This window comes from Saccostrea echinata, unplaced genomic scaffold, assembly GCF_033153115.1.
Source record: "Saccostrea echinata isolate AGI-Se365-2 ecotype Australia unplaced genomic scaffold, CSIRO_AGI_Sech_v1 ptg000009l, whole genome shotgun sequence".
Taxonomy (NCBI): domain Eukaryota; kingdom Metazoa; phylum Mollusca; class Bivalvia; order Ostreida; family Ostreidae; genus Saccostrea; species Saccostrea echinata.
In genome coordinates this window covers 39,990,001-40,014,284 of record NW_026889758.1, presented here as the reverse complement: position 1 = coordinate 40,014,284, position 24,284 = coordinate 39,990,001, and the positions used below count along the sequence as shown (strand labels likewise).

At 33.1% G+C, this 24,284-nt stretch overlaps 2 protein-coding genes across 2 annotated transcripts in view; one reads left to right on the top strand and one right to left on the bottom strand.

Moving 5' to 3' along the window:
* LOC133182376 (ubiquitin carboxyl-terminal hydrolase 34-like) overlaps window positions 1-14,284 on the bottom strand; it is a 45,787-nt gene extending 31,503 nt beyond the window's left edge. The window contains exons 1-26 of the mRNA XM_061317203.1: window positions 14,081-14,284; window positions 13,819-13,903; window positions 13,054-13,256; window positions 12,745-12,905; window positions 12,478-12,528; window positions 12,023-12,172; window positions 11,704-11,771; window positions 10,446-10,638; window positions 10,096-10,154; window positions 9,797-9,887; window positions 8,564-8,656; window positions 8,206-8,331; window positions 7,833-7,965; window positions 6,653-6,723; window positions 6,284-6,456; window positions 5,466-6,102; window positions 5,090-5,226; window positions 4,678-4,889; window positions 2,776-2,900; window positions 2,483-2,610; window positions 2,077-2,166; window positions 1,358-1,450; window positions 1,117-1,199; window positions 845-999; window positions 395-511; window positions 31-216 (exon numbers count right to left, since the gene is read on the bottom strand). Coding sequence (XP_061173187.1) covers window positions 31-216; window positions 395-511; window positions 845-999; window positions 1,117-1,199; window positions 1,358-1,450; window positions 2,077-2,166; window positions 2,483-2,610; window positions 2,776-2,900; window positions 4,678-4,889; window positions 5,090-5,226; window positions 5,466-6,102; window positions 6,284-6,456; window positions 6,653-6,723; window positions 7,833-7,965; window positions 8,206-8,331; window positions 8,564-8,656; window positions 9,797-9,887; window positions 10,096-10,154; window positions 10,446-10,638; window positions 11,704-11,771; window positions 12,023-12,172; window positions 12,478-12,528; window positions 12,745-12,905; window positions 13,054-13,256; window positions 13,819-13,903; window positions 14,081-14,123 — 3,663 coding nt within the window. The 5' untranslated portion in view covers window positions 14,124-14,284. The remainder of the gene's footprint in view (window positions 1-30; window positions 217-394; window positions 512-844; window positions 1,000-1,116; window positions 1,200-1,357; window positions 1,451-2,076; window positions 2,167-2,482; window positions 2,611-2,775; window positions 2,901-4,677; window positions 4,890-5,089; window positions 5,227-5,465; window positions 6,103-6,283; window positions 6,457-6,652; window positions 6,724-7,832; window positions 7,966-8,205; window positions 8,332-8,563; window positions 8,657-9,796; window positions 9,888-10,095; window positions 10,155-10,445; window positions 10,639-11,703; window positions 11,772-12,022; window positions 12,173-12,477; window positions 12,529-12,744; window positions 12,906-13,053; window positions 13,257-13,818; window positions 13,904-14,080) is intronic.
* Window positions 14,285-14,363: 79 nt separating this feature from the next.
* Window positions 14,364-24,284, top strand: part of LOC133182373 (B9 domain-containing protein 2-like) — a 613,772-nt gene continuing 603,851 nt past the window's right edge. Inside the window, exon 1 of the mRNA XM_061317197.1 lies at window positions 14,364-14,377. The gene's annotated coding sequence lies outside the window, so the exon portion shown is untranslated. The remainder of the gene's footprint in view (window positions 14,378-24,284) is intronic.

Below are 24,284 nucleotides of genomic sequence, written 5' to 3'. Positions count from 1 at the left end.
ACAAGATAAATATACAAATACAGTACTTACAGATTCAATATCAGTGAGAGCACTAGTCAGATTGTCCATACACCGCTGTATGAATTCAGCCTCCTTTTCCAGGTGTCCATTACCGTAGTTGATGTAATAATTGTTGAGGATTTGAATGGCTGTCATACTAACATCAGTGTTATTGGCCCTCAAGGCAATACTCCAAAGTTGGTCCATACCACACACCTACAGAGCATTACCGACAGTGTACAAAATTTTTGAAAAAGAAAGAAAATACAGAATTGTAAAAGACATCCTTTAACTTCTGGTCATATTTCAAGCTTCATCTTTCTTGTTCTAAGTATGTATGTACCACAATGTATTTCACAGACTTTAAAAGTACGTCAAGGACATAGATATTTACCTGATTTTCAGACAGTTGCTCATCAAAGGAGGAGTTTGCCATTCGTGTAAGATGTGAAAGCTGCTGGAACAAGTTAAGACCTACCATACTCATTGTTTCTGCCTTTAGCTGAGGCATCTAGAAGTAAATTAAACAAATTAATAATTCTCCAAAATACTGTGGAATCATCATTGTTTGTGGGAGACCTATGTTCATGGATTTCGTGAGTCGCGCTTACACATGAATTAACATCCCCATGAACATTTATTTTACAAACATTTTGAATCATTGAATCTATACAGTATAAATGTGTAGCCCACGAAATAACGTCCCCATTTTGTTTGTAAAATTTTGTTTGCCCAATAACATTGACTCTTATGAATTTAAATGATTCCACACTAGTCATAAATACAAATAACATCACAGTCTTTAAATGTAACTCTGCACATTTTGAAGGGATCAGTTTAATACCTTTTCTAAGAATATGTGTTTAAATGTTTCCAGGCAGAGGGCATGATGGTCCTTGCTCTTGGCCTGATTGAGGAACCAGTTGAGGCAGTCATCAGAACATTCCTCATCAAGGGCCACACATCGCCACAGAGTGTCCACCTGTTCCAGATTCAACCCTACAACAGTACAGCTCATTATCAAACAACTTCAGATGCCTTCATTTACAGAAAAAAAAGTTAACTCAATTTCATCAATACATGTTTACTGTGACAGTCACATAATATGAAACTTACGAAATCCATCAGGGGACACAACTGAAGAAAATACGCAAGTTAAAAACAGCAGCCTCACTTGAATTTCCTCCTTGTGACTGTACCTAGGATGGAAATGAAAAGTAACTTGAGAGACCTACTAAAATAGACAATGATGCATAATAAAACTTTTTACATTTTGCTACTTTCTAACACATGTATCAGTTGAAAGTCAATACAATTTATATTACTGAGACTCGGATGGCAATAGTACTGTACTAACATTGGATTTTTCTCTCCAGCTTGGACCTTTTCTGTGTAATGGACTAGATTAATGAAGAAGTGCGACATCATGTTCAAATCTTTCTCTGCCCATCTACAAAAAATGTTCATGGTAAAGATAGGGAAAAAAATTCCTATTTTGCTTCAAATTTTTTTTTCCTTGAGTATGTACAAAGATACATGTATATACAGTAAAACTCCGCTATAAAGATGTCAATGGAACCTTTCATTTTACTTCAGTATAATAAAGATTCTTTATATCCATATAATACATGTAATTGGTGAAATTGTCTAGAAGATTCATTTTAAACATTCTCTATGAGCAAGATTTTTTTTTAACCAAGTTCTCTATGACCAAGTTTTACTCTACTTCTACTATAAAATGGATATAAATTTACACTTCATGATATAAAAATACATTGTGTTTATAAATAAGAATACATACATGTACATATATTTTTTTTTTTAATTTTTAATATTTATATTTACATATAAAGTAAAACACTCTTATAAAGAAGTGCCAGGGATAGACAATTTTGCTTTGCTATAAATGTAATTCATTATATCTGTAAAGTTACAATATAGTTTAAAGGCTATGGGGAATTAAAATCACTTTGCTGTAAAAATCAATTTATTATATAAATGGTGTTTTATGTTTAACTGTATTACTTCTTAATAAAAACATGATATGAAATGACTATAACACATAAAAGTACTTACAAAGTAACATGATGAGTATCTGCCCCACCCCTGAACTGCTGGAAAGAGCTGAACACTTTTGGTAATAGTCTCAGTGACACAACAACTGACCTAATGAACAAACACCACATAATGAAATGTCTAGTTTATGCTGAAGTTAAACTGGAAAACGTCTGTTCTGTAACGTTTAATTTCAATGAATATCCAAAATTGGTAATATACCTTTAAAGCAGTTTTAAATTTGCAGTAGCACTACAAAAATCTATCATTATTCACAGATCCCAATCAAACTTTTTAATAAAATGGAATTTTCATGCAATTGGTTCAGATCAAATTCCAACTGATTATCAATGCCTTTATGGCCAAAACCTGCTTAAAGACAATATGAAATATTCCCATAAGAAATTAAGGAATAATTATATGGTACCTGTTATGAGCTAAGTTTTCTATACATGCTTCTATGAATTTCCTTCGAATTCGGCGATCTGTGGAATAGCACACTAAGGTACACAGGGCCTTTTCTGCTTCATTAGCCAGTCCCTCTGGCAGTAAATTCTGTCAAAACAAATTCAATCACATCAATATATTCAAAAGCAGACTTACATTATCATTTCATTTTCAAACCTAAAATAAATTTGTTAAATAGAATCTATGAAAATATAAAATCATTTCATTGCTTTAACACCACATTTCTGCATCAATAGTCTAGTGGACACTTACGCAGTTATCCTCCTGTACCAGGTCCCACAGAAGTGTGTTGCCTTTCTGACAAACATTATCAATGGAGAATTCTGAACAGGTCTTCAGGCTGGTTTCCTTTGCAGGGGTACGGTGGTGCAGAACATCTGAAAACACATGAAAAAAAGCAATATTTTGCAGAGAAGAAAGGATAATGTAAACAAAAGAAAATATCTTTAATTATGAGAAGAAAAAAAAAAACAAGCCCAAAAATGAAAGGAAAACCAACCCTTACACTCGTCAAGAATTTAAAAAGTAACATTACAATAGGATCATACATGTAAAAAAGAAGGGGGGGGGGCTAGTGCCTTGTATTCATTATGTTTCCCAAACGAAGTTTGGGAACATATTGTTTTTACTCTGTTTCTTATTATTATTATTATTATTATTATTATTCTTTTTTTCTACTTTCTTCTCCGGTACTTTTTTGTCCGCGAGTGTTCTCATAGAACCACTCATCCGATTGACATGAAATCTTTTTAGGGTTAATAGGCATGTTGTGTAGGTGTTCGGAACGAAGGTCATTTTGCGCGCACATGCATGCACGTGCAATGAGTGAAATGACTGATATACTTGATGAAGCCGTAACTTTGATATTTCTTGATGAATTGCTTTGAAACTCAAAATATAAAGATACATTAGTAGTCTAGACAAGATAACATGGTCAAATTAGCGTGAACTCACGTGCATGCACGTGCACTCTTCTCTGATTGGCTGATACAAAAATCTCAATAATTTCCTTGTTTTTTGACAAAATACTTTGAAATTTAGAATATAAGTATATATTATAAGGTGCTACAACATGTTATATAGGAAATTTCTTGAAAACACGCGCATGCAGGTGTGCTGCAATCTGATTGGTTGAAACTTTAAATGTCTAAAACTCCCTTGGTTTTCAACAAAACAGGATGAAATTTATGACATGGATAGGCACATAGAGCTCCTACATTATATTACTATCAAAATTGAATGCAAGGACCTGCATGTGCGTATGCTGAATTCTGATTGGCTAATATTTAAAGGGTTACATCTCTCTTATTTTTCAATGAAATTCTTTAATATTTAACACAACTGTATGTATTGTGAGACACTATAAGAAAATTAAAGTGAACAATGTAGAAAACATGTGCAAGCACATGCGCTGAAATTTGATTGGCTAATACCCATATGGCTATATCGGAGTAGTTTTCCAATGAAATACCCTTAAAAATAAAGTGTCCATCTATATTACAAAAGTATTGTCTAATTTATTGAAGCTTGTAGAAAATGGGGCATCATAAGGGATTTGGGGGGCCGTTTGGGGAACATCTGTAACGGTTCCCGTTACAATTAGCACTAGTTGATTGTTTGTTTTTAATGTCCCATTTGAGAATTTTTCACTCATATAGGGATGTCACCAGATACCATTGAAGGGTTTCAAATTTGACCTACAATCGACACTCAGGGCCATTGAACAGTAAGGGTTCTTTATTGTGCCAACACCTACCATGATATGGAACCTTGTTTTTTTTTTCCAAAAGGTCTCATCTGAAAGACCAGGGACTAATGCCAGGCACTTGGCAAAGGAACAGTCACTACCTATGTTTATGTCTTAGGTTTGACAAGGCGCAGCAAATGAGAATCAAACCCAGGCCTCCCAACCACAAAGCGAACGACCTATTACTAAAGTATTATGACAAACCACCTTGTATTGAAAATAAAAAAAATTTGGAATCTCAAACACTTTAGGTCCATATTTGAATTTTTGGGATTGTTGCTTCATTTTTCATTGAGAACATTCATATTATAAAGTTACTTATCTAGTTACATTTTTGACCTAAAAAGAGTCCAGCCCCTTTTAAACTTCAACAACATAAAAACAGATCCCTGAAAAATCTGACTGACCTTTGCCATGTGGCAGGTGAGTGTGAAACATGGACGCTAGGTGCTGCATTTGATGTTGATTATACGGTCCATTAATACGTGCCAATTCCTCGTCACTGATAAAATCCTCTCCTTCAAAGTCTGCCATGTTTTTCTCCGATTTAGTGCTCATTCGAGAACTATGGCAACTACCTTCACCATCGTCGGGAGACATTATATCATCTACTTCTTCACTGTGAAGTAAAAAAAAAATCATGAGTACTCCGAGAGATCTTTGTTAAAAGATTGAAGAATAATAGTTCACCTTCATGCATGTATAGTAAAATCAGTCCTTTGCATCCTCCATTAACTGTACAAGGCTCTAACAAAGAATGTGTAGTACATGTATGTGCTGGTCAGTTCAGTGTATATTAAATGCACATATATATCTCACCCATCCACTGTCCGTCTTTTTTTCTTTTGAGCTGATTGTATAAACTGAGAGCAATCAAATATTTCAGTTTCTTGGTCCTTGCTAAGTCCCTGCTCGATAGTAGCAGTCAGGGGCTCATATTCCATCTCTTCTGTCCTCTGAAAAAAAAAATATTTCATTCAAAACATTCATTTTCATTGTGACAGGTAGGCTAAATCTTTAAAATCAAAATAGATGGAAACAATGTCAGTCTTGCTAATACAACATTTTTTTTTATTCAGAGCATTCTTTAAATACCAGTACATTTTCATGATGCAAAAAAAGTGTGACTGCTCACACATAAATAAGAAAAAAAATAACTGACTTCCCATTATCAGCATTAGTCAAAACTACCCACCTGTTTTGTACCCGATTCCCCTGAAGACAACTGCTCCACACTTTTGTCAGCTGTTCCTCCCACTGTAGGCTTCTGTTCCTCCTCATTCTCTGCTTGGCCCCCTCCTTCTTTGCTTTCTTTTTTAACTGGGCCACCTTTCAGATCTCCTGCCATTCTTCTACGACGCTGCCTTTGCTGACTATGTTGAAGCTCTATCTGTCTGCGCTGCTCTTGTAAATGATGCTTCTGCAAAATCTTCTGGGCCATCTGATGACTCATTTTCCCATCATGCAAAGCTTCTTCAAACTCTGAGCTTTCCTCACTTTCCTGCCCTTGTTGCTGATGCATGTGTTTCATCTGGACAATTCTAGCCTCTTTTAGATGTTCCTCTTCCTCTGAGTCTATATACTCGGAATCATCTTCCTCCTCCTCTTCCTCCGAGGAACCTTGAGTCCTCTGAGAATGAAAGCGAGGCTGACCTTTTACAAATCTACCCCCTCTTTGAACTCCCATCATCCTTTGCTGATTGAGCCGATTTTGTAAGATTTCTCCCTCTTCGAGTTCTTCCTCTTCTTCACTGGATTCCTCATCCACTTCACTTTCACTTCCATCAGTGTCATGAGCGACTCGTGGGACCCTTCTTGGATGAGGAACATGTCTAATTAAGAAATTTAATGCACAAATTTTCTTTAATCAATTTTGTAAGAATTGATAAAAAATGGTAAAAAATGAACATATACTAAGTCTTAAACATATTTTTACATCTGATGTTATTCAAAAAAACATTAAGAGGGAAGGGGGAGGGGAGGAGGGGGGAGAAATGATTATACATAATGTACCTTTCACATTCTGAATCAGGATCACTTCCATCACTGTGAACATGACACTCCTCATCGGAATCATCTTCATGGTCACCATGACAACAGTGTCCATGGTGATGTTTGTGTATCCTTCCATGTCGGATGATCAATTTCTGGACTTTTTTAGGGGATCGGACCTGAACATCTACCAGCTGAAAGGCAAAACACTGTATTTTCAAAAAAAATTCTTCAGTTCAGAAATACATGTAAGTTTAACATGTAAAAAAAATTTTTAGGTTTTGATTCCATCAAATGTTCAATTTAAAACAATTACTTCAAGAATTACAGACAATTCATGTATGCATATATCATTACAAGAAATTGAAATATTTAGAAAACACAAATCACCTGTAAATGGCCTTCATCATCAGATACCTGTATGCTGTCACTACTGCTCATCTCATGTTTTCCTACCTTCCCTATTAACAGAATACCAATTAAAATAATTCTATTGAAAATAGAAATATCTTGTTTCAACAAATTGGGTTGGGGGGGAGCTGGAGATACTGTGGAGCAGCGTTAATTTGGATACCATTAATCCGGATGCTACACCTTCGGCATGAAATATTTTGGGAAGCGATTTTATTCCATGTTATTCTGTCTCATTAATCTGGAAATTTGCATTCCGCATCCTGACATTTTAAAAGAATACATACATGTAATTCAAAAAATACCTTTCTATTTAATGTACTAGAGTCTATGAATGTACATTATTCTGGAAGAGAAATACATAGCTTGCATTAGGTATAGAAGCCAATTACATTTTTTAAAGGATTTTATTTAAAAATTGGAGAAAAAAATATTGATAATCATGATGAGAGTTTGTGTTAATGTTGAATATTTACAATACTCCCACTGATTACGCGTGTTTGTATTTGCAGTGTTCAGTTACTAGCAGTCCTGTGTATAACGAACATATGCGATTAGTTATTTGAACATTTTCAATGACGATAATGAACACTTCTGTCATATCATATGAGCTTGAATAATTATCAAATGTGGCATAATAAAACAGCAGCAGATCAAATTTGGCCATCTCATGCAGCCACAGGCCAAAGAGAAAACGAGTAAAATTTCCTGTGTTAAAAAAGGATGGCTCAGCCATAAAATTGCCTATCCATTTTATATTGTGTACAATGAAAACTACATTTTAATATTTTCTTTAAATTAATTACATTTTTTAAAACTATAAAAATAAAATCAATAAATCAAGGTAATAAAGTTTTTGTTCGTTGTCTTTACATTTGACACCAGTATGTGCATATATACATGCTTTGAGAGGGTTTTTTAAGAAGTGATTCACTTATCCAAACGATTCACTTATCCGGACGATTTTGTTTGAGATGGAGGGGTCCGGATTAACAAGGCGCCACTGTGCATGTAAATGTATATTGTAAATGAAATTCACAATTATGTACCTTCTATGCCATACACTGTATGTGAATATTAAGAGAAAAAAATATTGAATATTCTTCAACACATGGATAAATTAATCAATTGAAATCTAAGGGTTTCATAATACATGTACCATGATGAAGTTCATCCTCCTCATGTTGAAGTGAAGCCAGAGTGGCTGGGAGGGGGCCGTGATGATGGGCTGACTGACTGATAGCACAGGTGTTCCAGACACACTTCACCAGGGCTGAGGCCAGGTACAGGGTCTATACATACAGCAAAGCAATCACAAAACACTCTACATTCTTGATATCACTTGTTTTTCACAACCAATTTTTTTGTAGAGATTTTTATTATTCTCAATTTAAAAATCAAAGATAAAATATCTCCAACTGTAAATATGAATGAATATAATAATTGACATTGATAGATTTTTGCAAGTTGAAATGCATGCATTAAGTATTTAGTCTCTGGCTGTAAAGATTATACTTATTACTGACACATACCGATTCATTATGAGCTGTGGGTTCCAGCGCTGAGACTAGCTTTAACAGATGCTGCACAGGCTGGAGTTCAAGGTTTTTTATCAAAGGTATCAGGATATCATACACCTGTTTACTGCAGTGCTTCAACTAACAGAAAAAAGCAGGTTGACATTTTTTTCCATGTACATGTATAAGGTATTCAAACTCCCCACCCCATTCCCCAAAATTGGTTTCCATTTTCATTGCTGAAATTTAAAGGATTGGTAATTATTCTTTTTCATCATTTTTCTCTTTTTTCTTTCTTTCCTTTTCTCAGCAGTGTTCATAAAGGATGCAGTCAATTACACAGTATGACATTCACAAAACTGAGATGGCTTACCTGACTTGATGCCCATATACAGTCAATATGATCATTTGTAATCTTTCCTTCCACAGCTAATAAATTCAAAATCAACTGACTTTGTTTGATAATCTACAAAACATGCATGTTATGTCAGACCTCATTATCTCCAACTCAAAAAAAACTGAAAAAAAACTTTGAGATATCCAAAAAATCAAGAAAGTGGTTGTGTCTTCCAACTCATTTCATCATATCCATAATATTTAAGATATCAGTGTTGGAGATTCCAAAGTTTAAGTGTAAATCAATTTACAAGTTGAGGGCTTCATCCTGTTAGAAAATATTGCTGAGACAAGATATTTTATTATAAAAATGTTAATTGTAAGCCATAAGATGCTTATTTGTGTAAATCTGATATTAAAACAAATTACACCACTTTAAGGTATCAGGGTCCAATGTTACATATACATGTATTTTCATTTTTTTTTCATTTATTTTTCTTTAACGAAAAAAAAGTTTTCAGAATTTTTTTCATTTTGCATTTATACAGCAAATTGTGTTTGAGGGCATTATGAACTATTTCTTTTTTGTATTTTTTTTTTTTTTTTTTTTTTTTTGTAGAAGTAACAAACAGACTGAAATACATCAGACCAACCACAATGCAGGTCTCAATATACATGAGGCAGCCATACAGTAAGACTAAAAAATGATTCTATAAGACTATACATCTAAATATATCACCATCTGACTGCTTGATACATGTGATAAATTCAAATGCCTGCCTGCCCAGTGTTAATGCTTCACTTGGAAGTGTATTTAAACTATACTGAAAAGAAATGCAGGGTAACATAATATGCAAAAAAAATTTTTACTATATGGCCAAAAATTATGAAAACTGGTCATCAGGGTATCTTGGTTCATGGGCACTAAAATCAGTGTTCAGAATTAACCAACCATGAAATGTATGACGTCACATAGGGAAAGTGGCTAAAAGCCGAAAACATGCATATTGATGACGACAGGTATAAGGGGTTGCCTTATCAGAAGGGTTGAATAATATCTGTATTAGAAGGGTAAACACACTGATGAACTTCATAAAAAGGGGGATCAAGGCTGTGACGGATGTGCGAGGGAGATTACAGCTAATGGTTGCTTTCCTCTTTTCTGCCTTTTCTACACTGCTAAACTGAAATGCTCAACAGCAACACATCTTCACCAGTATATCAAGTGTATTCTAAATTATTTCATTAAGAGCTGAATTAAGTGCAGTACCTCAATATGAAGATTAGGTCCAAATATGTGTTCAATTATTTTGTTGTCCAGAAGCCATTGTGATAACTGGTGTCCAACCCTCTCTACATAACTACAATAATGAAGATCACATACCTTATTTTATTACTCATAACAAGTTTTTCTTTCTTTATCTATAATTTACTACTTTATTCTAATTGCAATACATAATAAAGGTAAATGGTGTTACTGAGAGGTAAAATAAATGTACATGTACATTGTGTATTTGCCACTTACTATTTTTTTTTTTAACAAAACAGAAAAGAACAATTTATACAAACCTTTCAGTGTCCATCAGTGTTTCATTGTTACAACTTTCATTGTAGAGGTTGATTTGGTTCTATTGAAAAATAAAGGTATAACCATCAGTAAATACTATTACACAAACCCAAAGAAACATTTTTTTTTTTTACTTTCTGATAGGTTGTAGCTCACAGAAGCTAAGAAAAGAATTTGCAAACTCATTCATATAAAATCCCTGAAAGATCACAAAAGAAATAGGTCAATAATTTTTCAAATCATCCAGTCTTTTTTTTTTTTTTTTAAAGCTAAGAAAGGAAGTGAAAAAACAAAGGTATAATTTCTCACACAAAAATAAATGTCCTTTATACACAAATAGACTACTGCTTACATTGATCTGAGCAATTCCAGCCAGTCTTATGGTGAGTGTTGAGCAGGTGAAGTACTTGAAGGCCAGGTCTAATCCCTCTTTGTCAAACTGAAAGTGAGTCTCCAGTGGTTCCTTGACAGCGGCCCACATTAACTCAGTCATGTTTCTGTTTCCAGCCATTCGCAGATCTTTATCAGACAACTTGCACATATACCTGCAAATTACAAAAGCCTTTATTGGCATCAAAAATTGGATAAACTTTCTAAGAGAAAGGGACAAACATTTAAAGTACATGTAAATATATATTTGAGTTAATTCTCCATTTTATTTTTCTCTAGCTTTGTGATTTTTTTCAAAAAGTCACTAAACAGGTGGTCATTCAATATATGTACCCGTAACAATGGCTGAGATAAACCTTAATTGGTATAAATTGAAGAGTGTATTTAGTTTTGAATTCTACTAAAACAGTTAAACTTGAATGAACATGCCATAAAAATCAGAAGTAGTCCGAAATATCGGATGTTTTCCAGGCTTTTTTCACGATTTTGATATTTTACGTGCCAGGAAATCGTCAGAACCGGCACCATTACAAAAACTGGAAATTTCGCAGTCTCCAATCGGAGTTGAGTTTCCATACCTGGGAACCGAATTAAATGCCGTTGTCACAATTTATCAATAGCACAATGCTTCTAGTACTCAACAATATCGATTAAAAGAAAACATCACTCATCATTTTGATACAGGACTTGAAAAATTTTAACTTGCACGAAATGAAAACAATTCTCGACAGTCAGATAAAAAATTTCCATCAGATTGTATATTTTATAAACAAACCATAAAAACGAAGTTGGTGAGTACTAGAAGCATTGTACTATTGATAAATTGTGAGTTTGACATTTCATTCGTTTTGCAAGTATCGAAAATCAACCAGAGAATGCCGCTCTGGTTGGAGGCCGCGAATTCCCAGTTTTCATAATGGCCCTGGTTCTGACGTTTTCCTCGCACATAAAACGTAAAAATAGTAAAAAAGCCAGGAAAACATCAGATATTTTGGACTAAATCTGAAGCAAAAGAATAAATTTCCTGTTTACAATTTATTCAGTTTTGTTTACCGTGGATACTCAAAATTTATGACTGAAAATTAAACACTAGAAAGTCAATGAGTATGAAATGCAGGTTTTACGAGGTAAATTGGCAGTGGATTTATAGGTTTTATGTGTATCTGTATACGTGTATGTATACAGCGTATCTTAATAATAACTGACATTAAAAAACAAACCTTATTACAACTGTTCTTAATGGAACAATATATTGCATCACTGTTGGGATATTCATCCACAGACGTAACTGAAAATTATCAAACCAAAACATACATGTATTGTTTATCTACTAGAATATAAACAAGAGCAATGTGCCAGGTACATGATTGTAAACATATATATCATACTTATATCATTTCCAAAGAAAAAAAAAACAATTACATGTATGATAATTGCTATATTATAGTTCATTATTGTCTAGAGAATAACAATCTAAAATTTTGATGATCATGGCACATTCTTTAAAATTAGATCCTCAATGTATATACATGTACATACATTTGCAATAAGTGTGATGAGAATATGGGCAAATGTGAATGGCAGTGAATCTGGTGTGGCTTTCTCAAAGCACTGTTTCAAAGCTCCAATTCCATTACTGTCACAGAAAAAGCACACATTTCTGAGAAGAAACAATGGCACTTCGGGATCCTGTCGATGGAGAAAACATTAGAAATGAGATGTTGCAGAATATGACCTTCCTCTGGACAATATGATGATTTTTAAAATGGAACTTGCATCAATATATGTTTTAATTATACATGTACATGCATACTGGATATATACAGTGTATATTGAACAAATCTTTGTCCATAAGTAAAAGACTGTAAATAATTGGTTTGAGTATCATGGATACTTTTATATCAGACATTTACGTGTATTTTCCCCAAGTGATTAACATTTTAACTTGAGAGTATTTAGAATGTTCAAATTGAATAATGGTAAAGCAAACATACCGACACTTCACAATAGTTATTCAAAGCACTTGTTTCTTGCTGTGAAAGCTCCTAGAAAAGAAAATACATATTATAAAAAAAATGTAATTTCTTAAATATTATCATAATTGCAATTATCCCACAGTGTTCATGTAAATATCAAAACAAATTAGACACAATGCCAGAACCATCCTGTAAGTGAACTGAAATTTTTAATGTTTAATCCTCTTTTAACCATACTATAAGCACAAGAATATACCATACACTTGTATATAATCCAAAACTAACCTCAAGTGAAGAGTGGTACATGTGTTTGTATGCCATATAGGAAGGGAAGTTAAGGAGAAAGATTTTGGTAACAAAGTGGAGTAGCTTTTCCTTTTCCTCCATGGTCCATCTCTCTGGATCTTCTGATTCATCATCTGTATCCATGGCAATCTCCTTTTCTACTGTTTTACCATTATCCACACAAACAATAAGAAATTGGAAAAAAAAATTGCTTATTTGTAATGAAACACACATACTAAAGTAATAAAGTAGATGTACATGTATGTATTTGCCAAAAACAGAAAAAGTACTTTATAATGACATGTTTACCTTGCACTGTAGATTCTCCATCTTTACCCTCTAAAATTTTCTCCTTTTTTTCTTCTTTTTTAATTTCGTGCTCCTTTTGTTGTTCCTTATCAAAGTCCTCTGGCATAGTTTGGATAACTCGGATAGCTACACTGCATATTACCTGAACCATGTTGTTCAGTTTCTCAAAATTTTTCAAGTTCTTGAAACAGCACATGCATTGCCTGAAAGATTTGGAATAATAAATATTGTTAATATTTTTCTTCCTTTAAAAGTTTTTCAAAGATGTTACAATGCCATCTACAATGTCTAAAACATGCATCCTGCCACATCTACGCTACTTTTGATTTAAGAGGAAGTGATAAAAAATTGTCAATTCAAGTTTCATACTAATTAAATTAAATTGGCATTGCTAGTGTCTATTTCTCAGCAACTAAAGTAGGCATCTTAATTTGTCTTCAAATTTGAAAAATTAACATTTTTTTAGCTTTGAGAATTGTGCCATTTATTTGTACTGGTTATAAGGAAAAAACAATGCTGCACTGTAGATTATTCTCTTTAGAGAAGTGGACAGGCTTTTGCCTGAATCCACTTCTCTTCGCAAGCCTTCATGTTTGATTCTGGAAAACGTATGAAAATACACTGTAGATATACGAGACACAATTTCAATGTTCAATGTTTATGAAACAACATAGATTAGGGTTTATTTGTTTAGCCATTGAATTAAAAGAAAAATATCTGATTATTTTTCATTGCTATATCATTTTCCAAATATGTAATACACACCTTTGAGGCCACGTGTTGGCGTAGCTTACAAAAGAGAGAACTTCTCTTTTGTTCATGTGGAAACCACCAAGGCATCGTTCTTCGTCTGTAAAAAGAAAAAGAAAATAAGACAAGCAAATCCAATATCCAAAAAATGTCATCATCAATTGAATAATCTTAAAGCATAGTATCTAGATGTCGGATATATATCAACGTAACGTATTTCCATGAATGAGAATATGAGACAATGACAGCATGAACAGATGAAGAGATGCAAACTTACAACTCTCAATTAGCTGAAGAACTTCTGCGCAATGGTCACACATGGTTTCTGATCAATAGGTTAAATATTATCAAATATTTACTATTACAGATATGTCATGTCATTTTTAACGATTAAGATACATAAAACTCCATGGTAAAAATTCTTCATTCTATTCGGTTCATCTCATCCCGCCATATTGTTTTCAGTATCTGACTTCGGTACTATCCGTCATTTTCCGGTTAGCCGAGAGGAAAAATAAAAGAAATAAATAAATAAAACTAAACAATTCAATTCATCATATTTTATGATGTCTAACATGAATATTAAAGAGGTTGCCAAAAAGAAATCATTCGAATGCAGAAGTATAATTGACGAAACATAGGATATGAAGGTAAAAAATAGTCGATTCAAAATAAAAAGAATCATAAAATGCAAATGGATTTTTACTAGATCTATATCTTATAAACTGATTATAATTTATTTTTAATTTAATAGCAGAATAGTAGTGTCTGTAGTATTTATATACAAAAATATTTCTTATTTGTTTAGATGGTCTAACTAAATGAGCAAATCCCGAACCCGATTTAATATAAAAATTTCAGTTTGTTTACAACTTCGTTACATGTACACTACATGTATATTCAAATGACAGAGAACCTCAAAAATGTATCATATATCTAAAGATTTTATTACATGGGAATTTTTCTTTAAATTTATCAACAGAGACTTTCTAATAATTAAAAATAAAATCTTAGAATCTACATTTGTGATCAAATGGTTCAATTTAATGGAGGAGGATTTTTAAACGGAATTGTTATCAAAGCAAAAAAGTCTTTAGATTGGCAATGTCAACCCGTCTTTCTGTCAACAGTCGCATTTGTTTTGTTTCGTTTTGTTGTGGTTGAACATTCTGACTAGCGAAACTGACTAAAAAGTAACCTGATTTGAATTTGATCTCTTTACATATATAACCCTTAAGAGCCCTCTATACACTGCACACTAGAGAGTTCTGATTTTGTGATTTTTTTATGCAAATAGAGTGATCTGCCCTTTGATCAAGAATAAAATAAATTGAAATGTACAATTTATTACTTAATTTGCAATCAAATCAAGCATTCATAACACTTTAATAGGCCAAGATGAATAGATAGAACACTTCATTTGCAGATATTTTGCCCACTTAAGTAAACAACAGTGATTTATGTTCATCAGTACTTTATTATCTTTGAACATTTTTCCGGGGGGTAAATGCAAGGCACCCTATGTTGAAAATGTGATAGATAAGCTCAATACTTACACCTTTACACACTATAATTTTCTCAATGTCCAAAAAATATTTTCCTCTAGTGTATAGAGGGTCCTTATAATTGCTATGTCAATGTGTTAGATTGTTTTCTACCAAATTTTATTCACAAACTAGCAAAATAAAACGCATTGACAGAGTGATGTAAATCGGAACCAACGCGGTCAAATCCTGATAGGTCAAACTTATATGGTTTCAAAAATCATTTGTACGATTTAGTAAACCTTCTCAGTTGATAACACGATTTTCACTATATCAAACTTTTGAGATGGAGGTGATACATTTATGCAATTCCATATACGACAGCCGACCGCTCACTGTCAACTGCCACTTCTTATAGATGATATTGCCCATTTTATCTTAAGCTGGGGGGTCAACAAATTAACCATCAGATATGACTTATTTTTTTTAGATATGATATCTTCAGCTGTCAACTATCATTTGGCAAAGAAAAAAATCATACATTTTAGTTTTAAAATTTGATCATTTTTGTATATCCTTATATGGAGCTCTTCTTCTAAAGGAGATCAATATAGTCTAAGAATACCAATGACCACCCAGCCCTCTTAAAGCAATATGAGAATTTAATTTTGCTGTTAAAATGTGCTATTTTGATAAATTTCTATGTAATTTGAACCTTTTTGATCAATTTGACTTAAATAAAGTATTAAATAATTTCAGAAGAAAGATTTCTTTACAATCGAATATGTAGTATTATATAAGGAATCAATATTGTACAGGACGACAATAATGTAATTCTGCTTCAACCAAAGCTTAAAAATAGTTCTTTCATCGCAAATATGAACAACAAAACTTTATAAACGTTCTTTTTTCCTGTCATTGAAATAGTTAATTACAATTTTGCAACAAAAATTTCAGACATCAAATTTGCAGCTCATATTGCTTTAAAAAGTTTCATATGCATACTTGAATAAATTCTTTGATAGCAAGAAAAGAACTTCGAACGATAGTATTGTTCTGCCTCGATCCTACCTCCAAGTCAATTTCAAAATTTAAAATATTTGAATGATTCATTTTTATACAGATATTTATGTGAATTTTCATAAAACAAAACTTATTCTTCTTTCTCTCATGAAAAGAATTGTAAATAAGAGAGATTAACTTTTTCACACTGATTTTAAAATTATTAATCCATTACTAATGAACTCTTCTTTGTATTCGAACAAGTTTTAATGGCCAAACTGCCATTTATATTGAATTAAATGGATGTAAATGTAGGCGATAATCGAGAGTTCTTCTTACAACAATAACAACAAATGGCATATTTTGAATTTTTAAAACCGTGAAGGCGAGAAAGTAAATCGGAAGAAGGTATATTTCCTTATTTAATCAAAACAATCAATTCCCACATTTCCTTGCAGGCAAATGATTCAATTTCATTTGATCGGGGGGGGGGGGGTCATTGTAATGAATAACCTAGATCATTTAATCAAGAGAAAATAGGGACTTATATAGGGATTTATAGCAAAAGTTTCGCGTTTGCTCGCAAAAGTTACGCGTTATGACGCGAAAGTTGCACGTTTCTTTTTTTTTTTTGCGAAGGTAATGGGTTATAAGGCGAAAGTTTTGCGTTTATTCGCAAAAGTATCGCATTATAACGCAAAAGGTTCGAGCTCATTCGCGCTATTTTTGCGTTTATTCGAAGGTTATGCAAAGTTTACCCATGAAAATAAGCTCACTGGGCTTTCGTATATTTTTTATTTGTTATATGTGTCTTCTTTTAAATCGATTTATTGGCTAATGTCGGGTCTGTAGACCATTGTTGTTGGTGGTGGTGATGGTGGGGGGGGGGGGGTGTTGCCAACATACCAACATAATATACATACAGTTATACTCCCTCAATAATGACGCCTGTGACCTTTTTAATTACTTGTCAAGGGATTTCTGTTGTGTTGTCCCCCCCCCCCCCCCAAAAAAAAAAACTGAAATAGCTTCCTTGCCTAAGATCAACTATTTTTAGATAGCGTAAAATGAGTTTTATCTGACGCTTTACGCCTTTAAGTCTCCCCTGACAAATAAACTACTGAATTTTTTGCCTGCAAGACAACGCCAAAAAAAAAAGCCATAATAACGCGAACGCCTTTTTTTATTACTCTCGTTTGTAGTTTTTTCTTGTTATCATATAGGATTTTATTTAAGCGTGCGTATTAAAGCTATTAAGATAACAAATAGGCAATATCATCTAAAGGCAGTTGGCAGTAAGCAGTTGACTGTCGTATATTGAATTCCATAAACTTAAACTGTTTCAAAAACTCAAATAACCTATTTCTTTCTCTCTTTTTTGGGGGGGGGGGGTGGAGGGTTGTTAGCCGTTCCACCCCATTTCTTAAGCTTCATATTTATTCTACCAACTTACTAGGGGTCCGCAGTTTCAAAAACGCAAATAACCTATTTCTTTCTCTTTTTTTTGGGGGGGGGGGTGTTAGCTATATAGTCGCTCCACTTCATTTCTTAAGCTTCATAATGATGACTTATTCTACTGAATTACTAGGGGTCCGCATTCTCGGGGGTTTCCCTTTAATTGCTTTAGTATATATACATTTAACAACTCTGCAATTTCCGGGGACGGTCCCCCTCGACCCTCTCTTTAAATCCGCGCATGTAAAGCTTACACACGTTTTATTCAAATATTAGTTTTTTAAGACAGCTTGAAGCTGAACATTAATTCTAACTGTCTACTGACTAAGTAATATTAGAATGCCAAAAAAGGGGTTTCTGCAAAAGCTGTAAAACTTAAGATCCACCACTCAAAGCTGCTGCCATCTCAGATCATCATTAGATGATTGATTAGCGTTAACTCCACATTTATTGAGTTTGTTCCCAGTTTAAGATAGACTAGACAGAATTTCTTTGCAAGTATGTTGCTGATCTTTAGAAGGTTTATTCTTCGACTTTCATTTCATAAATAATTACTGTTGCAAGTTCATAACTTTTTCAAGATGAGATTGAAAGCTCCGAAGAGAGGTAAAAATATGCCCCCCCCCCCCCGAAATAGCTTTTGCAGGTTTTGGAAAGGAGTTGACCTTGTTTTTTTTTTTAAATAACAAATTTCTGGATTGGATTTTTTATTTAGAAGTTAGTCCCATCTGGAAAAATTCATGAGATCATAAATATTAATTATGCAATAGTTTTAGGTCGACCACTTTTATGTTATAAATAGAATATATAGGTTAGAAAACCTTGTTTTTCATTGGATGCACTTTGATCTTTGGTCACGTGTTTATTTTGGTGGGAATTTTCTGCTGTTCTTTTGTTCATATTGCCGCCTTGAAAGTTGCCCTGCTGAATGTGTGTGTGAGGTATATCCTTGGAATCATTTGATGTGTTCTAAATAATACATGGATTTTTATCAATTCTCAAACCCAGGTAGGTCGTCTCTATATTAATGTATATATCAATGTTATAGCGCAAGTTTGTTTGACGTTTTTTTTAGAATGTGGTTAATTTGATAAACTGAGCTAACCAGTAATATTAACACAAAACATTTTTGAGTGATTTTTCCTTGTTTAGCAGATGTACGTCCATGACGATGTGGTGAATTGGGAAATGCTCAGTGGACGGTGTCTTTATTCGAATGGCGGTATCTCTGGAGGAATGATTCTCTGCAGTCTCAGTGTCCTCAACAGGTAACATCCCATGAAAGGACGAGGCAATTACAAAGTAGTTTCTTAGCCTTAAAAATTTTGAACTGTATCAGTAATTCTGGAGCAGTTACTTACTGAAATATGAAGTCAACAAACAGTAAATGAGGTAATAATACAATTGAACTCTGTTTAAGAGGTCCATTACAATCATTAGATTTAGGTACACCAGGCTTGAGTTTAGCTATATGGCTTTATTTAGATATACAGAAAGGTTTATTTAGCTACTTTAATGATTTTTCACTAATAGGGCCTATACTTTTTGTGTTTGACAAAAATTTGCAAGAAAATAACTACTAGTTGATATTTTCAGTTAGGACTTTCAAAGAGCCCTGAAACAAAAGAAAAGATATTTTATAACCATGCTGTCTTTTAATACTTTAAGGAAAAGATGTAAATTTCCTCTGAGTAACTGTTCACCATGTCTGCAGTGAGGCATGAATAATTATGATTAATACTTCACATTGTTTATTTTTTTTTTTGATTAATGTTCAGTCAATTATCTTGTGAACCAAAATAGGACACCTAGTAATTTCATTTAGTAATCAAGTAACTACTCTATACATGTATAGCCCCAAAACTTAAAGAACTTTGATTGCAAATGCTTTAAAGGTGTAGACAGGATTCAATGGAAGTACACCAAGAATATCTTATTGTCATATTACAATAACACCTAAGAGTCTTTTTTTTAGCTCACCTGAGCTGAAATCTCAGGTATGCTATTCTGATCACCAGTTGTCCAGTGTCTGTCCTTCTATCTATCTGTCTGCCCTTCCGTCTGTAAACTTTTCACAGTTTTGACCTTTTCTAGAGAAGCACTGGGCCAATTTAATCAAATTTGACAGAAAACATTCTTGGGTAAAGGGGATTATAAATGTTCTAATTGAAGAGCCAATCCCCTTCCAAGGGGAGATAATGAAGGAAAAGCAATAAAAGGGGTGATGTTATAAAAAATCTTTACAAAATTTAGTAATGGACAAGAAAAGATGATATGTGGAAGCTTCCTAAAGTAGTGTGAATTCTAAATTGATCAAAACATGGGGGAGGGGGACAATAGGGATGCGCGATTTTATCGGTATGCCGGTATATCACGATTTTTTATTGCGTGATACGTATCGTGATACGAAGCATAAAATACCGGTATTTGGTACAAAACTATAAATATTCATTTGTTTGTTCAATCTATTGAATGACAATTACAGGAAGTGTAATAAATGTTGAAAACAGTTAAACAACTGCATCCAAACATTCTTTATATTAAATAAATAAATATTTAAACAGTAAAGTTATGTTTTTATAGCATATTTTTAGGAAATATTATGGAAATTCATATGAAATTGAAGTAAAAATTGTATGTAAAAATATCACGATTTATCGTGATATTTTTGGGAAAAAATCGTGATATATCATGATACAAAATTTTTGCCGATACCCATCCCTAGGGGACAATAGGGAATCTTACATTTTACGCTGAAGTGGATAGGGAAAATCTTTTAAAAATTTCAGGGCTATACTAGAATACGTTCTACTAGTTTGAGGAAAGTTGGAATTTTGTTCATAGCTTCTATATTTTGTTTTAAATTCAAATTAATTTTTTCATGGTAAAATTAGTTATTTATACTTATTTTGGGGGGATTTTGTTGTTATTAATTTTTGCACTGTCAGTTTCTGTGCAGTTTTCATTTTTAAGTAAAGAATTAGGAATAATGAAAAATAAGGCTGTCAAATTGCTCCCTTCTAATTTTAAAATTTATAATTATTGACTGTTTTTTGCCTTTATTGTCTGTCTTGTAAATGATAACAATTTCAGCTTAAATATATCATGGTATAGACAATTCTGATTCAAGAAAACAAAAGCAGGAAAATGATATTATATTTTTGTCATATGTTTGTGCAATTTCCAGTGACCACCTATTGTTCCCTTCACATATTTTAAACTTGCTTGTCAAAAGGGGAGGGGTTGGTTGGTTGGTTGGTTGGTTCATATCTATTTTTACACAAGAGCAACAAATTATCCATGATTGTCATATTTATATGGATGTAAATAGTGTACATTCAAATTTGTTTAATCCATGACTCCAGAGAGTAGGGTGGGGCCACAATATATGATCAAAGTTTTAAAGAGAAATAATCTGCAGATGGAGAACAGTAGTGCCACTAGTAACTCAGGTGAGCAATGTGGCCCATGGGCCTCCTGTTGAATATTTTTCTTGCCTCTCAGACCAACAAAATACTATTTTTTAAAAAAAAATGTCTTTCACTATCAACCTGGTCATTGTAGAATAAAATAGGTTATTAACATGAAAAATTAAGTTAAATTTCCATGATCTGGCAGTATTGACATTAAAGGTTCATTCTTTAAGACTATTAATTAGGGTCAATCCTTATGAAGAGACAGTAAAGAAATCTTAAAATTATGGCAACCGGCATTCAAATTTCCAAAGTTTTTATAATTAAGACACATAATTTTTTAACAGGTAACACAATATGTCATATATACAGATGGTTTTTTATGGTTTGAAAATATGCCTGGAATTCTCAACCAGACTTTATTAAACTTTTACTTGTCAAAGTTACAGAAACAAAAAATGGTGAATAAAAAATGAAGTGATGATCTAATTATTTTGTAAAATGATAACTCTTATTATGTGTTTTAATTCTGTTAATATATTTTGGAAAATTGTTCAGTATATTCAATTTACTTTATAACTCAATACTTTAAACTGATGTCATGGATGTGGATATTCATTAGATGAAATTATAATGAATGGAAAATTTTTATTGAACACAGATCTAGAATCACAATATTGTAAAAGAATGGACATTAAATTCATGGGAAATGAAAATTGAATTGTCCTTATATTATTTTGATGAAATTGTTTACCAGAAATGGCCATTTTTCTCACTGACTCAAAACACTGGAATCAATGACGTGTGACTGACAGACTGTGCTTGCATGGTTAAAAAAAACATGGGGATTGAAAGTGTCATACTTTTCCCACAAAAACATTTAGTATGATCTTGGTTTAGTCCTTGCAGTTATCAAAATTACTGTTGCTCTTTTGCAACAAAGTTTAGAAAGCTCTAAATCTCGTGTCAATATGCTATATATTATACCCCCAGCATTAGCATTTAAGTGTCGGCTTAAGCATAGATAAGTTAAAGCTTTAGAAGCAAGTCCATTCTCAATTAATTCTCTAAGCCTTATCTGGACCAAGCTAATACATGGATGATGCACCTAAGGGATAAACACTTAAGCTATAAGACTTGCTGCGGATGCTGGATTTGACCTACATTTTTCAGATGGGACACATGGCCAGGTTTAAGTTTCACTGGGGAGCAGGTTCACTTCCAAGTCATAGTTATAAGCCTTTCCTGAACTTTACTTTCATGGATGATGCATCTGGGTTAATGTACGCTTCCTAACCTCTTTGGATGCTGGAACTGAACTATATTTTACAAATGCTACCTGAACCAAACTAGCATAGATGATGTATAAAGGGATGCACACTATCCGACTTGCTTCAATTGTGGATCTGACCTGTATTTTCAGATGAGTGAAAAGGTTAAAGTTTTTAGGCGGAAGGTCTCACTTTAAACCAAACTTGCATGGATATAATTGATCTTGGAATGCACACTAACTAGAAAAAATTTGAGTGAGATTTGCCTTACTAATTATAAAAATCAATTGTCGAGGTGAGTTTTGTAATCTTTTATTACCGAATATTTGTTATTGATTTTTTGGGCAATAATTTTGTACAGCTATTTTTTGTACAGATTTCTGATGAGGCATTTCCAAATTTATTGTAAGTTAAATTTGACCTCATGACCTTGAAGTTTGACTTATTTTTCAAAAATTGTATCAATGGTTATAACTGGATGGCAATTGAATACAGAATAGCCAATTTGTTACCTGCAAGATGTTCCTGAAAAAGACTATAGCATTATTATGTTAATGCTTGATCTGATACTATTTTGATATATATGATTTCAATTATAACCTGACAAGATGACGATACAATTTTAGAACAAATTGGCCGGTATGTATACTTTACTATGGTGGCCAGTTGACTACAGGTGGCCTGTAAGAAAGTTGTGATTGTACAGTGTATGTAACCTTTGAAATCACTTCCAAGAAGTACAACCATTTTTAACCTCATTACTCTAAAGTTTAAAATACTCTTAAATTTTTTTAAACTTAAAATTGGCTTAAAATGGTTGCACCTGAAGAAGCTTTGCTAATTCAATTATCTTTGTGCACGTCAGCAGTCTGTGACAAGACCTTTCCAATATGTATTTGATTTTTACCTAAAGACCTTGAAATTATTGAAATTTTTTCATGGACCTACATTTCAAAAATTAACCTTAGCTGTGACTAATGCATCTGAAGAGACAATGATAAGACATTCATATTATTTTTTCCATAATGTACATTGTGAAAAGACATTTCATAATTATTATGGTTTTTTGTCCTGACATGACATAGACCAGTTTAACTTAAATATATTAAACTTTCAATAACTCTAATCTTGGCCATATCTTGTGCCAGAACATAATTTTATTTCAAAATATGAAACATTTTTGTGTGTGATGGGCAGACAAGCCAGGACAGTCATTAGGCAGTTACATTATGCCCCAGATAATTATACACCCTTAAACCAATAATTGCACTTATTCCTCAAGTATTTTACCCTGGATATCTCGAATCCTTGGTTATTCTAAATATTTTCTGTTTCTTCAAGTTCAAGATAACGAGGTTTGACTGTATTTTTTAACTCAGGCCTTAGCAGAAGTTGGGGTGGGGGGTTAGGGGTGGGTTGGTTAGTGGTGGTGGTGAGATATACTAGGTCATCAATTAACCTAAATTATACAAATACTAGCTGTATTCTGTAAATGTAAAATTTAGTATGTCAACACCCATAAGCCAATTCATAAATAAATAAAGTAAATCATCTACAACATATAGTCAAATATTAGGCCTGTAACGATGTATTGTTTATTTTCAGTTTCCTTCCTAACATTGAAATCTTCTCTATGCTCTTTTTGCTGGGACCTCATCGTTGGAGATGGTGGATTATTAGGACCCGCCTCGGCTGGGCATATTGGATTGGAACAGCATCCCAACAACGCTGGAATGGAGGTATTTCTTAGTCATTAAGAAATAGCAGAGATAAGATCGTTTCATTATTATTTTGGCACTCCTACTAAGTACTAACATTTCCCTCCCCTCCCCACTCTCAGCACATCTCTTGTAATA